Source organism: Octopus bimaculoides, chromosome 4, assembly GCF_046866305.1.
Source record: "Octopus bimaculoides isolate indiv1 chromosome 4, ASM4686630v1, whole genome shotgun sequence".
Lineage (NCBI taxonomy): Eukaryota > Metazoa > Mollusca > Cephalopoda > Octopoda > Octopodidae > Octopus > Octopus bimaculoides.
Genome location: NC_142931.1, coordinates 105,255,427 through 105,274,396, shown reverse-complemented (window position 1 = coordinate 105,274,396; position 18,970 = coordinate 105,255,427). Strand labels below are relative to the sequence as shown.

General features: G+C 34.8%; 1 protein-coding gene across 1 annotated transcript in view; it reads right to left on the bottom strand.

Moving 5' to 3' along the window:
• Window positions 1-18,970, bottom strand: part of LOC106883822 (putative neural-cadherin 2) — a 145,529-nt gene that overhangs the window by 58,302 nt on the left and 68,257 nt on the right. Inside the window, exons 10-16 of the mRNA XM_052967328.2 lie at window positions 10,591-10,950; window positions 9,321-9,524; window positions 7,581-7,731; window positions 5,968-6,117; window positions 4,719-4,828; window positions 3,207-3,386; window positions 1,781-2,096 (exon numbers count right to left, since the gene is read on the bottom strand). Of these exons, the coding sequence (XP_052823288.2) occupies window positions 1,781-2,096; window positions 3,207-3,386; window positions 4,719-4,828; window positions 5,968-6,117; window positions 7,581-7,731; window positions 9,321-9,524; window positions 10,591-10,950 (1,471 nt within the window). The remainder of the gene's footprint in view (window positions 1-1,780; window positions 2,097-3,206; window positions 3,387-4,718; window positions 4,829-5,967; window positions 6,118-7,580; window positions 7,732-9,320; window positions 9,525-10,590; window positions 10,951-18,970) is intronic.

The following is an 18,970-nucleotide window of genomic DNA, read 5'->3' as shown; positions in this document are numbered from 1 at the left end:
AGATATCAACAAACCAGATGTAATCCCTTATTTAGGCACCATGCTGATAAAAAATGCACTAAGTACTGGTGAGGGAGAGAGAGTAAGTGGTGGTTGGTGGTGAGAAGGGATGTGAGTAGATGATGGATGTTAATGAAAGTAGTGTAAGAAGTTAATGTTACCTGAGAAGAGATTACTGGAAGGCAGAGAAATGGTCTGAAGGAGCTAAGCAATGCAATGAGAGAAAGTAAGGGCCAGAGAGATACAAATGGTGGTACAGGTAGGGATTCTCTCATTCCATGGGTAGTAAAGTATAGTGTGTAGGAGAGGGGCAAACGACAATATATCAAGATTGAGAAGTAGGGCAGTATATGGTGACTAAGTATAATAGGAAAAAGAGCACACAAAAAGGGCAAAAAGCCCACATGTAGATACAATATATTACATAGAAAATGTATAGAATATAATCTGATTGAAAGGTAAATACCAGTTATTTGTAATTAAAAATTACAGTGTTAATGAAGCAAATAACATCTTGGTAGTAACTTATTTTCTGCTGATGCATATAATTGTATTTTGGATTATAATTCTTTTAGTGCCATTACATATAAAAGTATCATGCTTTTAAGAGAAATGATCCAACTTCTATGATTATTTCTAATTATAAAATATCATTTAAACTTCATATTCTAGAAGATGGCAGTAAACTGGTAAAATATATCTCACTTCAAATATTTGTTTACAATATTCAAAGACTAAGAATGAATTATCGATAACATATTAGAGGATGATTGTTACAAAATATGCTCATTTTAAGATGGAACTTTAAAAGTCAATATATTATAAATTATGAGTTTAAGCCAGTTTAGTGAAATAAAACCTGATCAAGTAGACTTATGATCAAAGGTGTTGTAGTGATAATCATCACCTTTTTTTCAAATACTATGATATAGTCCAATGGCTTTGCTTTGCTGCATTTCTTCTGGCTCTTTATGTTCTGACTTTGCCTTTCATACTTCTGAGGTTGATAATATAAATACCAGTTGAGCAGGGGAAGGGGCAATGTAATTGACTGTCTCACCTCTTCAAAATTTCAAGCCTTGTCCTATAGTAAAAAGAATTATTATGGCTGGTTTAAGAAGAAATGTAGCAGAACTGTTTAACACGTTCATTTTATTGTAATATTAGACATCTGGTTAATTTGGCTGCTTTAACCTTAAATACTGAAAAATTGGCTCACCAGAGCTTTTCTTAGTATCAGGTTATACGACCTAGTCTTTTGGTCAAATTAGTTGCAAATATTGGTCGGTTTTAACTGTCCAACTGTATGTTTGCAACAGAAGTTTTTACCAACATGGGAAAATTCACTTTTGCCGGTGGAGCCTACCCATGGCAATAAAAACATGAGTTTCTCCCACTCTAGGTTTTTGGACCAGCTGCCATTGACCAGACAACAACCTGTTTCACAGCTGTCTTCAATCAGTCATTGCCCATCTTCATTGCTGCAGCAACAGACCACAGCCACATTATCAGGCCCAGCAGAACTGAAGTCATTTGAATGTTTGTTCCAGACTGTAATATTAACATCATTCCCTTTGGCAATCTGCTATTACTCCACACCATGTCGTTATAAATGGTGACCTATGAACTCTTCCCATTATAGAAACATTACAAAATGTAACAAAGAAATGTGAGGGCACTGAAAATGTCTGATAACATCCTACACATGAAATTCTATTACAAGGAATTATATTCACACAACCACACCTCTGATGCATAATCATTACATAAACTAACTTACCCGCAGGAGAGTTTTCTGGGACAGACCCAATTGTATTAGTCGCAAATATAGGAGCATTATCATTTATATCTTTTAAATGAATATCAACAATGGTAAAACCTTTCCGTTCATTTTTAGTTCCAGGTTCATCAATAGCAAAAACACTTAATGAATAAATTTCACTTCCACCTGTACCAAAATCGTGGTCTAAGTCTTTTAGCAGATAAAGAGCACCAGATTTATTTCCAATTTCAAATGCACTTTTTTCCTGTGCTCCACCAGCAAGGTGATAAGTAATGCTGTTATTTCGATCTTTGTCAGGGTCAATTGCTGTTAACTAAAACAGAAAAGAAAGAAAACCTTGAGTGATAAGATAAAAAGACAACTAAAAATATAAAAGATATTTAGTATTGATTTCTAAATATTATAATTCATGCTATTTTGGTTCAAGTATTTTTTATTAAGTTACTTTAATTTTATTTTAATTTGCCATTTAAGTGAGGTAAACTATAACATGTAATCTTTGGTTAGTTAGTGAGAGTATTTACTTACAGCAAAATAATACAATAACCAACACTTGTACAAAAATAACATTTCAAAGAATATCTACCTGTTTTGATAATAACACAAGTGGCACTGTGCAGGTGCTAAGCTCCAAATCAACACCAGCAAGCTTGAAACTTAGCATGGTAAGTCTGTGTATTAAGGAATTTAATTACTCTAACCATATCAACATTAAATATATTTTTTTCTCAGTTTATTTCTAAAAGAGTTTATTGCCACTATTTGTCAGCATTAGTAACATGCAATTGTTTTTCTATATTAGATACTTCAGCCTTGATAAACTGCTCTCTTTTTATAATTGTTATCCAAACATAATGGCTATGATCTAGACTCCACTTAAGAATATCTGAAGAAGGAATTGTATTCCGAAATATCATCGGACTATAGAAAATTAAATTACAACAGGTATTTTTTTGTATTATAGTGCATTGTTGTACCATTCAAAACTTCTTATTCTTTACAAACATTTCTAAGTTTTGTTGTTACAAAGTTCTCCCACTAAACCTTCAATGTCATGAGTTTGAGGCATAAGGAAATACATATAGAACAAAGGCTAAAAATAAAACTAATATTTATTTTCCTAATCAGTGTTTAGTTAAGTTTCCGTATACTGATGGTAGATGCATTATTTTTGCCTACAGCAAACAACTTTTTAAAAAGCTTTATTCAGAAAACAATGCACAGAGTATTTGCAGTCCAAACAGTGTTACTAACAAAATAAATGAATGATAAGCTAAAGCCAATATATGCTTATATGGAGTGTTGCATAGATGAAAAAACAAAAAAGCATGACATCTAAACAATTTTTTTAAAATCCTAAAAGAAGTATTCTGTAAAGAAAAATAATGTTTATGAGAGAATATGAAGTTAGATTTGAGCTTACTGTCAATAAATACATCTTGTTTGTTGGTGTAGTGGTTTTATTTTCTTCAACGATATCATTCACTACATATAATTTTTTTTCAAACTCTGGGTTGTTATCATTAACATCTTCGATAATTACTTGAATGGTAGTGTTGGCTTCAAATATGCCATCAGAAACATAATATGTCAAGTTTAAAACCTAAAAAAGTCAACAGAACATTCAAATAGGAAGCATTCATTAGAAAATCTTGAAAATCTGATCAAATTATATTTCATGAAAATAATCACTAGAAGGAACATTGGTGGCTTTTCACAATATTAGTTCAATTTCCACCCAACACATTCCACTTCCACACAATCAAATGGCACTGTTAATGCCCAAGGACTTTTTTCAAGTCATCTGTGTTCTGCCTTTTGTACATCCATTGTATCATACTGGATTCATTCTCTTCAATGTTCAAAAATCTTTCACATTGTGTTTTGTTCACTGCTGTGCAGAACTAAGTCTATTGCCCATGCTTCATTCTATTGCTTACCCACAATTTAACCACGATCAGGCAGAACAAAGTTGCTCATAGATGGAGGGTGGAGAGAGAGAGAGGAGGGCAATGGAAAATTTCATATGGGGACTGGGAACAAACAGGGCAATAGGGAGTGATTTATGCATCTGTACAGCTTTTTTTAAAGTTTTTTCTCCAATTAAATTTTTAAAAAAAAAGGTTATTTTATGAAAAACTTCCATGTAAACCACAATCACATCAACAATAATAATAGACTTCAAAATGTGAAGTAAATAACCAAAACTGAATATATAGCACCTGTTCATGAAAAATTATAATGAACTTACGTATAATTTATAATAGTTTCTTTGTAAGGATAGCAGCTATATAAATTTACAAAAACAACATAAGCCACTTTTCAAACAATTATTGTTATCAACTTCTCAGTCTTATTGCCGAAAAGCTTATAAAAATGATAGTAGAAAGCTTATTTTAAAATCAGAGAATACATACCTATATTTTTTTTGCAGAGAAATTCAATAATGTTAGTAACTCAGTTTTAATAACATTAAAACATTAATAATATAGGAATATAGACACAAGCATGGCTGTGTGGTAAGAAATTTGCTTTCCAGTCACCTAGTTCCAGGTTGTCATACTGCATGGCACCATGGTTAAGCGTCTTCTACTATAGGCCTGGGCTAACCAAAGCCTTGTGAGTGAATTTGATAGACAGAAACTGAAAGAAGCCTGTTGTATGTGTGTGTGTGTGTGTACGTACATATATGTATGTATATGTTTGTGTATGCACCCCACCACCAACCACTTGATAACCAGAGTTGGTTTGTATAAGTCCCCATAACTTAGCAGTTTGGAAAAGAGACTAATAAAAAAAAGTACCAGGCTTAAAAAGAAAAAGAAGTACTGGAGTCGATTTGTTTGATTAAAATTTGAAGCAGTGTCCCAGCATGGTCGCAGTCCAATGACTGAAACAAGTAAAAAATAAACATAAAATGGATTAATTAACTTACATGAGGTTGTGTTTCATAATCTAATAATTTGTTGTTGAGTACTCTGATAATTCCATCATAGTTATCAGCAATGAATATATTGCTACGAAGAGAATATTCCAGTCTGCCAGCTGCAAAATATGATAAAACAAAATATGATGGTGTATGTTTAACTTTTGGTCAGAAGTTTTATTGATAATTTTTTCCCCCCAACCTTTTTGGCAGTTTCAAAATGTAAATTGGTAAGTGAAATATTTTGATAAAATAAAAAGCAAGAGTGATTAATAATAATGAAAAATATAGTTTCTTGTTAATGTAAAAATAAATGGTGGGAAGATGAGTCACTGCTACCTCTAGCAGGTGAATGTCCATCATTGATGAGACCAATGAAATTTCTGCAGATGTCTAAAAAAGAACAGTTTGTATAAACAAATATAAAACAACAAGATGTGTAGAATTTCATATCAAGAGAACTTGGTCTTTTTATGGATTAGAGGAAGACTAACAGGAAGCATGACTTTTTTTCCCCCCAGGATCTCAAAAATTGGTGAAGGCAAAGGAAAGTTATTGCAATAAAAAGCAACACAACAAGATACTGAGTTGTTTTAAGACCATAGACTTCTTTGTCCAAAGAATTACATCAAAGTGGACCATTCAAAAGGAACCACAAGGAATTTTCAGAAAATTGTTGTGAATTTGTGTTCTACACATGGAAATTCACATAATTATAAAAAAAAAAGTTTGTGATTTAAGGGCAATTAAGCTGTTGTTTTTAGCATATCTCATGACCACCTGCTACTTTCCTAATTTCTTTGTGAGTGATGTGTATTGACATTTTTCAATAATATTCTACACATAAATACATTTAATGGAATGATGATGCACCCAAAGGTGGGATTGCTAGAATTTAAACAAAAAATTCAGACTATCTGTATTTTAAACTCTGATTTAAAAGAAAAAAATTTTGAAAAATTGTATGAATTCTCATGTATTTGCAAAAATTTTCTGAAAATTCCAAAAAATGAAAAAGTTATGAAGGGTTATATATGGAGTACTTAAAGCAGAATTCTACCTAGACATGTATATTAAGTTGGAAAATTGTAAAAACAATAGTCATTATCATAGTTGTGCCCTGTTTTTGAATGCTGGGATTAGTTAGAAGTGACCCTTCTAACTGTAGAATATTCTGCCATGTTATCTTTGAAACCCAAAATTTTAACATTTAAGGATAAGGTTGATTCAAGCACTTTAGTAAGAGAATAATACTTACAACTGGGATCATCAGCATCTTTAGCAGTGAGTGTAAACACTGGATTACCATTCTGTACATTTTCTGGTACACGGAATATGTAGAAATCTTTTTCAAAATGTGGTTTTACATCATTAACATCTGTGATTTGAATTTTCACATTACGAGTTTCTGATGGGGGGGGAAAAAAAAAAAAAAAAATTGTTAATTTAAGCATTAAACTTTACAGCACTTTGGCAGCAAATTTAATTACTGAGTCAATATAATGCAATATTTGTCATCAAAGTTATGGCAAAATGACACCAGTGAGTTAGCTTTTGCACCAATGATGACAATTCAAATAATTTTACATTTCAAGGGAAAATACTCTTTTGTCATGAGAATTACTAGCTGTACATTTCTTGCCAGAGTGAGTGATAAAGAAAAAACTGAATTAGTCAATATAATTTCAAAAGTTAATTTTAATGAATAAACAAAATTCATCTATACATGACAACTGGTCATATATATATTTCAATTTGCCAACTAGACTATAGAGTATGAAACTTGACTGCCAGTCTGTTGTCTATGTGATGATAGACTCTCACATGTAAGGCTGTGGAAAATGACCATTACTCTGTGGTTGCCTGTGTGCAGGGTCAAAGCTGAAGACATCCAATACCATCCTGTACTTGTTCTAGTCTTTTCCATTCCACTTTACATGAAACCAAAGTCCATGAACCAACAGTTGCCGAATGTCTTATTACTTGTACTCTTCTTGCTGAACAAAGCTGAATGATAAAAACCTTTGACACTTGCAAGAAACTATTCATTAAATGTAACTGAGGTGAAAGAAACATCCAAAGATGAAACAAACTATTTTCGAGCAACACATGGACTGTAAGTTTTTAACCAACAAAATTGTGACAGCAGTGCACTCTATATCAGAGTGGATCTTCAAAGGAAAATGTATCCGTTTAGTGTCTTGCTGTTTGACACTATTACCATGGATTCAAACAAAGACTTGTTTCTGACAGGCACAATTGACAAAAATTTTCTAGGACTGTAATCCTCCTGAGAGATTCTTCTTTTACAGGTTGACAAAACTTTCTTTTATCAATTTAGATGACATAAAAATTACTGACAATATGTCATAGTAAAACCTAATCATCCTCAGATTGCAAAAGTCAGTAGAGATTCAAGTAAAATACAGTAGAGCATCAAGTAAAATACCTTGTGGTATTAACTACTATCTGGGTACTAGTCAATCCTACCCTGTTGTAAAGCATTCTAGCTAGATTTCTGTTTTCACGATACTGCCTCTCCCTCCCACTAGTCTTGGAGACCCTGTAAAGGGCCATGAGTACACAATTAAAAGAATAGAAAAAAAAATGAATCAAAGCCAGAAAATACTCTCTCCATTATGGGTGAATTAGATTCACAACAATTCTTCAAATACCAGTCAACCTCCCACAAAACTTATAATCTGTTGACCATAATCTCTTCTGTTCTTGGACTATGTCACCTCCAACTAAAACCTACACAATGAACTGTCTTCCCCCACAAACTCTTTCTCTTTTACTAACTTCCATCTAATTCTCTCACCCAGAAAACAGAGATTTCAATTACCACCTTTATTGAAGAAAAAAAGTTACCTTTATTTTGGTTAGATTTATCAGCACTATCAACAGCAATGACCTGAATAAAATAATATTCTTGTTCTTCACGATCAAAAACTCTCCGAGATCTAATAACTCCATCATTATCAATAGAGAAAAATGTGTCATTTTTAAGAGAAAGACTGATCTGTAAAATAAAAGCAAAAAAAGAAAATCAAGAATAAACAACAACAGCAAATAAGTATATAAACTTGCTTTGAAATAAAGATTTAACCCTTTAATTTTCAGATTATTGTCAAATATAATGCTTATTTATTTATATTGATCTCAATAAATCCTGCATTATCTCATAGCTTTGAGATTTTGACAATGTGATTGCTTATTTTTGGAATGACATTGTAGGCTAGGTGTGAAAGTCTGGATCTCACTGGGTTGAAAATTGGGCAGGTAGACTATTTTGGTTGGATATAACCAGTTTAAATGCTAAACTGTCATGACTGATTCCCATCAGCTACCCATTTTGTTGTTAACAAATTAACTTCCCATCCATAAGGTTTCAGATTTAGTACCACTATGCAGCACCCAGGACAAGTGTCTTTTACTATAGCTCCAGGCTAACTGAAGCCTCAGAGTAGATTTTGTAGTCAAAATAAAACAAGCCCATCGTGTGTGTATACACACACTCACATACATATATATACGTGTGTGTTTGTGTTTTCTTATCTTGACAGTGTGTGATAGTTGTAAAATAAGTGTTACTGTTATACAAGCAATGCCATTTTGTTTCCAATCTTTCCTGAAAACATGTCATCATGGGATAATGTGATCTTGTTTGAGAACAAGAGAGGGTCGATGACAGACAGGTGTTTGGCCGTAGAAAATCTCTTTCAAGATATTCTGTTTGAGACAAAAGCGGATGTTAAAATGATGATTGAGGATGGTGATGTGTTTCAGCCACTTGACTACAGCCTTGTAGGAGCACTGCCTTGAAGGGTTTTACTTAAACAGATTGACCCTAGTACTTATTTTTAAGCCTGGTACTTATTCTATCAGTAAATTTTGCTGAACTACTAAGTTAAAGAAATGTAAACAAATGAACACCAGTTGTCAAGTAATGATAGACAAACACAGACACACACAGTCATTCTATACAGTTTCAGCCTACCGAATTCACTCAAGTCTTTGGCCAGCTTGGGGATATAGTGGAAGACACTCAAGGTGCTGCACAGTGAGACTGAACCCAAATCCATGTGGTTGCAAAGCAAGCTTCTTAATCACAAAACCAAGCTTGCACCTTTGTTTAAATATATAAACATAAAAATCAGTAGTAGTCTTAATTTTGAATTATAACCCCTAGAGACAATATATGAATCTGACAATAATGTCCATGTTACATGCTGACATGGTTTGATAGTTTGGCAGGATCTAATGGTTCCAAGGACTGCATTGTACTTCACTGTCTGCTTTGGCATAATTTCTATGGTTGGATGCCCTTCCTAATGCTAACCACTTTACAATGTGTACTGGTTGCAGTTTTTGTACCAGCAGCACAAATGAAGTTTCCATGCAGTTGGCAAGACTACAAATCTCAAGGGGGGGGGGGATACAGCTATATGCTAGGAGATGAGGGGCATGAGAAAAGGAACCAGAACAGAACAGATTTCTTGTTTAGAATAGTTCCATGACTGCTTCCATTTTGGAGAGAGGATGGGAGTGATTGTGTAGAGGAGGAAAGAGATAAAATAGTAGTGATGAGGTGTCTAGATGGACACTTACGTTTCTGAATTCTGGTGTAGGATCTGCATCAGTAACAAATATTTGAATAACTGATGTTGATACATTCATATTCTCAGATATATATCCAATATAAACTCCCTGGGTAGCATCAAACTTTTCAAATATCGGAGGATTATCATTGGTATCCAGCACTTCTATGGTGAAACGAATTTCTTTGTGTAATGGAGTTGGTACATGTTGATTCTGAAAAGAATAAGAATTGCAAGAACTTACATGATGATGATAATAAACAATAAAGTTATCTGGTATTAATTAAAGAAGCTAATATTAAAAGAATAATAGTCAACATTGGTAGCATTTTAGAATTTGTGGAAAAAAATTTCTCCCAAGTTTAAATGCTAGGTTACAGTCAGAAACATCGTCCTTGCCTATAAATGGATATTATTGAATTTGTAAAAAACAGAATTCTATAATTTATACATAACTTTAACAAAAACTTTTGCTACCATATTTCTGTTGGCATACAGTCTTTGAATTAATTTTGAAAATAATGATGAATTTAGTGAAATAGCTATAACTAAGTTGGTGTTTGGAATATGAAAGAACATTTTGATGGAAGGTTTTAATTTAATTCACTTTAAAACAGGAAAGATATAACCATAAAACAGAGGCAGTCTTTACAAGCTGGAATCCAAAAGGATGTTTACATGCAAGGAGGATGTTTCTTTTGACTGTACAAAAGGGTATAAAATGGGAAACTATTTAAAAAATTTGAATGTGACTGAATCCATATCAATGTCTCTTTATTTCTTCAGATATGTACTATAGTTCAATCTAAGTTGAATATATTGGCATTATCATTACCAGATGCAGTTTCCTTCTTTCCTAAAAAACAATTATTACCTAAATAAAAATGAGATGTACTATTTTCTCATCTAAAGCCAGTTATAAATAACATTTTTTACTGAAATGTTTATCCATAACAAACATGTAAGAAGCTGCTGTACATGCCTGAGAAGAGATCTCTTACAAGATCCAGGCACCAATGAAGAGAAACAACTTAGGTTTCTATTCAGTTATGTAGACTTCAAAATTTCATTGTATCACAAAGGAATTCATTCAGCTGATGAACAAAACATTTAACAACTGTACCAAATGAAGTTTAATGAAGCTAATTGAAATATACTTCAAAATTACATTGTGTAAAGAAAATCTACTTTATCTGATTAGCAAAATCTTTAACAACTGTACAAAGTAAAAAAAAAGTTTAATGAAATGAAAGACAAAAAGAAAAAAAAAAACGTCTTACCATCACTTTTGCCCATATTTGGTAACTTGTTTTTGTTTCATAATCAAGTGGTTCCCTTAGTGCTATTGACATTTTGTTATCCTCACCATGGATCTTGAAATTTTCAAAAGTCTTAAGACAATCAGTTAGACAGAATGTAAGAGTTTTATCTGGTATATTAGATTCCGCTAGAAGGAAGGCAAATGGGTCATTTCGTTTCTGGTCTTCAGGGACTTTAATAACAAGGCCTGTTTTATTTAACCATGAAGGGATGTTGCTAAGTGTACTCTGGAATTTGATTTTCACAGTCACTGAACTGCTGAGGGGTATTGCACCTTTATCAAAAGCATTCACAGTCAAATCTATTGAATCACCAATATACTAGAATTGAAAGACAAAAATAATTTGAACAGATATAATATAATATATATACATAGAACATGTTTACACACATGAGGGTGGGTACTGGAAAGTTCCTGGCTTTAAGGGTATCACAAAAGGTCTAGTCAAAGGCCTTACCTTCTGAATTCTTTTACAGAGCTTAGGAAAACTGAAGAATCACTGCCACAAGTGTGTGAAACTGAGAGGGAAACACATGGAATAAAATCATAATCAACTTCTCCTGTATTTTCTTTTACCCAAAGCCAGTAACTTCTTAGCATCCCCTCGTGTGTGTGTGTGTGTGTGTGTACACACACACACAAAGCACAATGGTTTCTTAAGACTGACGGATGGCTACTACTACCTTGTAGGAGCACTCAGGTTACGATGATGAGGGACCCAGCTGATATGATCAACAGAACAGCCTGCTCATGAAATTAATGTGCAAGTGACTGAGCAATCCACAGACACGTGTACCCTTAACGTAGTTCTCAAGGAGACTCAGCGTGACAAGGCCAGCCCTTTGAAATACAGGTACTACTCATTTTTGTCAGATGAGTGTGGACTGGAGCAATGTGAAAGAAAGTGTCTTGCTCAAGGACACAATGTATCACTGGGAATTGAACTCACAAACTTACGATCGTGAGCCGAATGCCCTAACCACTAAGCCTTCACTACTACTACTACTACTACTACTACTACTACTACTACTACTACTACTACCACACACACACACACACACACACACACACACACACACACACACACACACACACACACACACACACACACACACACACACACACACACACACACACACACACACACACACGGAAAAAAGTCAAGGTAGAAAATGCTAAAATAATTTTTTAGAAACATCTCAGTACCGGTTTCAGTCATTGAGACTTTTTCAACTGTAAATATGGAAAACAAATTAAATTCTGGAAAAATTAAAAGAGAAGTTTTTTAAAAGAATATTCGCATAGTGTTCAAATACAAGGGGCATTTTTAATAATAATAGTAAGAAGAAGAAGCAGGAGGAGGAGGAGAAGAAGAAGAATGCAGGAGTGCCACGATAGTAGTATGTTAAATGGTCAAGTGCCCTGAAAGTGACCCATTATGGATGGTAGTAGTGATTGAATTCCTGAGACCTCTCTTTTGAATGTTTTGTTTATAAAATTTGCATAGGTGTTATTCTAAACAGCAATAGTAGTAAAGTTAGGAAGGAGGTGGCGGAGAGGAAGAAGACGAAGAAGAAAGAGAAGGGAGAATAAGAAGGAATGTAGGTATGATAGTAGTAGGGTGTTAAATGGTCAAGTTACCTAAAAGTGGCTTGTTATGAATTATAGCAGTGATTGGGACTATTTTTTAAATGAATTCTTGGGAATCTCTTGAGTGTATCATTTTAAATATTTGTGTGTGTGTTTGTGTTATTCTAAGGCCGTGGTGGATATGTCTTTTGTTGTAGATGTGTTCAAAAGGGGTCTGTATTTTGTAATAAAGAGAGTCTCTTTACTAATTCGTTGGCTACAGGTTGTATTGTCCCTGAATTGGTAGAGGGGAAACATTCTGAAGCTTGAATTTTTGTTATTGGTGTAAATGTCTAGCCAGAATTGAATTGCCTCTATTCCTAGGTTGTGGGGTATATCAAAGTCCTTACTCCTAATGACCTCAAATCGAGACCTATAATAGCAGGTCCCGCATGCGAAACCCACCGCCTCAGTAACTTTTTAGATACCCTCTTAAAATGATTCCTCAAGCATGTCAAAAGCTATATAAGGGACAATCTGGATATGCTCAATCACATTCCTGAAACAATAAACAAAAACACCCTACTAGTATCCTTCGATATAGTCAACCTCTATTCCTATATACCCCACAACCTAGGAATAGAGGCAATTCAATTCTGGCTAGAGAATTACACCAACAAACTCCCACATCGCATCAAAAAAGAATTTGTGACAGAAGGGCTAAAATTCATCCTGGAAAATAACTACTTCGTCTTCAAAAACAACTTCTATCGACAAAAATCGGGGACTACGATGGGTATGAGAATGGCCCCCTCCTTTGCTAACCTAGTCATGGGATATCTAGAAATTAGTCTTTGTCGTAAGGTTCTAGAAAAATACGGCAGCCCATTCTCCCTCTACATAGAAAATAACTGGAAGAGATACCTGGATGACATTCATTCTTTGGCATGAAAATATAGAGATACTTAAAGAATTCCAAGCACTTATAAATGGACTTGACATAAACATTCAATTCACGATGGAATATAGCCAGCAACAACTTCCCTTCCTTGACATCCTCATTAAGAAATCTAACAACGTAATAGAAACAGATATATACTATAAGCCCACGGACTCCAAGCAATGTCTACCATTCAACTCATGCCACTCAAGACACACCAGAATGAATATCCCTTCAACCTAGGAAAAAGGATATGTACTATAGTTTCTAATGAAAACACCAGAGACACATGACATGAACTAAAGAATACACTCATCACCAGGAACTACCCACCTTCACTAACTGACATATGCTGTCAACATGCCCTTCAACTCAACATCCAGGAACTCAGACATCCCAAATTAAAGAAGGATTTACAACTGAAAACCTTACCATACATCTCCACATACAATCCTCTTAACAATGAAGATCTTTGACACCATCCTTCAAAACATTCCCCTGCTAAAAAAGGACCACAGAATGAACTTAATCCTCTAAACACACACCATCATAAAAAACAAGAGGCAACCTAAATCTATGAAAAGTCTCCTAACACAAGCCCGAATATGCTCAACAACAACACAGAACCCGACAGTAAAAAAATGTGGAAGACCCAACTGTGGGATATGTGTCAATTTAATTGAGGGATCAGAGTTCTCCTTCAAACAGGGACAACATTCCACAATGAAAAGCAACTTCACATGTGCTTTGGAGAACCTGATATACACACTAACCTGCTCTGGGTGTCAAGAGCAATACATAGGCCAAACAAAAAACAGTCTATGGAAAAGAATGGCTCTGCACAGATCCCAGATCAAAATTCCCCAAAACAGAAAAATAGCATTCAGCCAACACACAGACATTTGCGCCAATAACAAAAGTCCAAGCTTCAGAATTTTCCCCCTCTACCAATTCAGGGACAATACAACCTGTAGCCAACGAATTATTAAAGAGACTCTTTTATTACAAAATACAGACCCCTTTTGAATGCATCTACAACAAACGACATATCCACCACGGCCTTAGAACACAAACACACACGCAAATATTAAAAATGATACACTCAAGAGATTCCCAAGAATTCATTAAAAAAATAATCCCAATCACTGCTATAAGTCATAACAAGCAACTTTTAGGTAACTTGACCATTTAACACCCTACTACTACCATACGACCTACATTCCTTCTTATTCTCCCTTCTCTTTCTTCTTCTTCTTCCTCTCCGCCACCTCCTTCCTAACTTTACTACTATTGCTGTTTAGAATAACACCTATGCAAATTTTATAAACAAAACATTCAAAAGAGGTCTCAGGAATTCAATCACTACTACCATCCACAATGGGTCACTTTCAGAGCACTTGACAGTTTAACATACTACTATCATGGCACTCCTGCACTCTTCTTCCTCCCTACCAAGAATTCACAACAACCTCGAACCCACAAGAGTAAATAAGACAGGCAGAAACAAGGAAAATGCCCCTTGTATTTGAATACAATGCAAATATTCTTTTAAAAAACTTTTTTAATTTTTCCAAAATTTAATTGTTTTCCATACTTACAGTTGAAAAATTCTCAATGACTGAAACTGGTACTGAAATGTTTTCTATAAAATTATTTTAGCATTTTCTACCTTGACTTTTTTCCCATATATATCAACGTGTGTTCCTTTTCAACCTTCTACACACACACACATATATATATATATATATAATGAAAATGGGCAGAGTAAAGTCATTACAAGCTAGCATGTCATTACTTTGTTTACATAGATATCTTAAAGATTTAGAATAATTTCTTCTAGTGGACACGAGTCACAAAATTCTGTGAAAGTACATCACTTACAAGTATAACACAAAATACACAAACATATACACAATGTCATCATTGTTTTAATATCACCCTTTCCATGCTTGCATGGATCAGTTGACATTTATGTGAAGCAGAGTTTTCTTTGACCAGGCATCTTTCCTGTTATTAATCTTCACTTGTTTCTAAGCGAAGTAATAAACTCCCAGTCTATCAAGGAAGAAACTGCCTGGAAATGTTTACTTGGGGAACTGGAAACAAACATTACCATATAAATGAGCATTAGCAACATGTAAAATCATGTTAAGAAGCCAAGAAGTGCTTTTTTGGTGAACTGTAAGCAAAGAGCACCATTAATTTTACACCTCGTGAGTGAATGTATGTGAAGATGAAGAAATATGAACTCTCACAAACACACACACACACACAAAATGGGCTTCTTGCAGTTTCCATCGACTACATCCACTCACAACAGGCTTTGGTTGGCCTGGGGCTATTGTAGAAGACACTTGTTCAAGACACCTTGCAGTGGGAGTGAACCTGAAACTCTGTGGTTGAGAAATGAACTTCATAATAACACAGCCTCGCGCAAGTGCCTACATATAGTACATACAACAAATAATAATAATATATACAGGTGCAGGTGTTGCTGTGTGACACCCTGGGCAAGTGTCTTCGGATCTTTTCCCTTTGGCCAGCACATTTAAAAAATAATTTTTTTGTAACTAAACACTTTCAAAATTCGTATACTGGTAGAATGTGTCACATAAAACATCATTTACTCTTGTTTTTTTTTGAGAAAATTGTGTATTTTCGAAGTTATTTCGTGTTAAAGTTGTCATATTTTGGTAATTTCAACCAATCAATGACGTCTATTGAGGTGAAAACAATTACTGCTGTTGTTTGTCAACAACAACTTCCGGCAGTGTATATTTTGTTTGTCACTGTTATGACATATTTCATCTCAGTTACGTTTGTATGAATAAACAAGTGTATCTGAAGCATGTTTACTTCATGGCACCACCACAAACATTCGTGCATTTCTACTGCTTTTAGTTTTTTTTCCTGTTTTTCAGCTACTATTTTTGGAAAGACATTTTTGCCGCCCTCCCCCTCCAATTTCTTCATTTTTCACATTTTTCCGTAACTCTAACCCTAAAATCCCAACCCTAATCCTAACCCTAAAACCCGAACCCTAATCCTAAAACCCTAACCCTAACCCTAACTTTAAAACCCGAACCCTAACCCTAAAACCCTATCCCTAACCCCCTAAAGCTAAAACCAGTACAAACGCATGAATGATGTCATAAATAACAGTGACAAATGAAATATACACTACCGATAGTTGTTGTTGACAAACAACTGCAGTAATTTTATTCAGCTGAATACAGGTCATTGATTGGTTAAAATTACCGAAATACAACAACTTTAACACGAAATAACTTTAATAATATAAACTTTTCTCAATACTAAGAGTAAAAGATGTTTTATAAGACACATTCTACCAGTGTTTGAAGTTTGAAAGTGTTTAGTTACAAAAAATTAATTTCTCAATGTGCCGTTCAAAGGGAAAAGATCCGTGTCTCCTACTATAGCCTCAGGCTGACCAAAGCCTTGTGAGTGGATTTGGTAGACAGAAACTGAAAGAAGCCTGTTGTGTATATATATGTAAGAGTGTGTCTTTGTATCTTTGATTGTCCCTCATCATTGCTTGACAACTGGTGTTGGTGTTTATGTTTCCCTAACTTAGTGTTTTGGCAAAAGAGACAATAGAATAAAGTATCAAGCTTTACAAACAAATTCCGGGGTCAAAAATTTCAACTAACATCTCCAGCATGGCCACAGTCTAATGACTGAAACAAGTAGAAAGATATAATACACACAACAAATAATAATATATATATATATAAAATGTCTCTTGATAATAATCTCCATCAGTTACATTACAAAAATCATTTCTCATTGCCTCATCCCAATTTTTCTTTGGTCTGCTTTTTCCATAGATACCATACACATTAGCCATGAAGGTGGGAAGGAGTTTATTGTTGGCTCTCAGAGTGAGGTTGTCAACTTTCACCAGTATAGTGGAAAAAAGGTGGATGGGGTGATTGCATGGATACATTGGTGGCAAGAAAAAGATGAGTAACATGTTGCACAAAGAGAAACTCTTAGCAACACATAGCTAAAAGATTCTCTTTTGGTCTAGCAAATTTCTACAAGTTGTTTTTTTCATAGTTAAAACACTAGATGATACACAAAGCATTACAATGAAACTGAGTGTGAGAGTTAGGTAAGTAGAAGGAAGGGGAGAGTGAAGACAAATGTAACATACATTATCCACCCTCATCATGTTCCATGCTGGCATCTGATGGGACACTGTGTTGAGCTCCAATGTCTGCTTTGTCTGGATACCCTTCCTAATGCCAACAACTTTACAGAGAGTGTTGGGTGATTTTTTTAATACCAGCAACAGCAAGGATGCCATGTAGTTCACAAGACTTAAATACCTCTTATAATGAGTAGGTCAATAATACAGAAGGAAACAGTTTTTTGCTAGAAGTTGGAGTATAAAGGAAGGGGCCGGAACATGTTTTTTGATGTTACAGGGGAGATAAATGGCTGTTCACATTATACAAGAGTGGGTGGGAATAATCAGTGTGAAGCTGTAGTGAGACAAAGATGGTGGTGATGAGGTGTTATGGTGGGTCCTGGGGAAGAAGAGCAGGAAGGGTGGGTCGATAGAGGTTGCAAGTATTGAGAGAATGAAGGATGATTAGAGATGAGGTAAGGGAGCAAAGATTGAGGTGATGATTACAGTTGGGTGGAAGGCAGCAGAGAGTAGAGGGGTAAAAGTAAATTCATAATGATACTTATGAATTGGAGGGAAAGTTGAGGAAAGAAGGTGCTGACTGGCAGTACAGAAAGGTAAAGAGCAATAGAATGCAGTAGGCAGGACGAGGATGAGAGAAAGGGAGTGGGTAGACAGGTTGCAAGAGTATGAGTGGAGAGAAAGAAGTGCATGGAGAGAGTAAGGAGAAGTACTGATAGGCAAGTCAGCAGGAAAAAATATTTGTAGTTCTGCTAGGATTTAATTACAACAGCAGAATACATCAGTTCGACAAGTGGAGATGACACAAATGAGGGAGTAGAAGGAAAGGCTTGACAAAGAAATTGGGCAAGGGTCCTGGTTGTGTATATAGACATTATATTTCCAGAACCTCAGTTTTGCTGAGATGGGTAGGTATTCTCAAGTACCAGTAATTTGTTATTATATTGGCATCTAAGTCATGAGATTAACTTTCACTACTTCATTCCATATCATCCTGGGTTGACTTCTTTCACAAGTTCCATTCACATTAAGTGATTGGTAAATCTGTATACAGCTGTCTTTATTCATGAGCATTACATGACAATACCAGTACAGTCTTTTTCCTTGCAAACAGCATCAGATTCCATGCATACCCTGTTTTTCTCAGTGTATTTGTATTTTGACCTTACACACAGACTTTTCCCATTCAAAAGAGCATGCTAGCTTCATTTCTATCTAATCTTCACAAGCCTTATGCATTCAGATCCACATCTTACGACCATTGACCATTACATTTTCCACCCATACAATCTGCTTCTCACTCAGAGAGAAAACTTTTGTTATCAACAAGCCATGGCTCCCAGAACTTTCTCCAAGGGAACCTCCTAAGTATCTGAGAAAATAGATTTCCTGTATGCTCTTAGTGTCTTTATACACACACATATGAAGCATCATTGAATAAAATACATTTGTGTAGAATCATATTTAACATATCTGAGTACACTTGGATGTGTGAAGACCTTTCTTGTGGAAGAGGTCTTCAGAGAAAACTCTTCATACACACACATGTATGTATGTGTGTGTGAAATATAGCAGAGCAATACAAAATTCTGTCTAGCAGATTTATATCCCAATTTAGTTCCCAATTAAAGCCTATTCATTCCTTTTTGTCCTGAG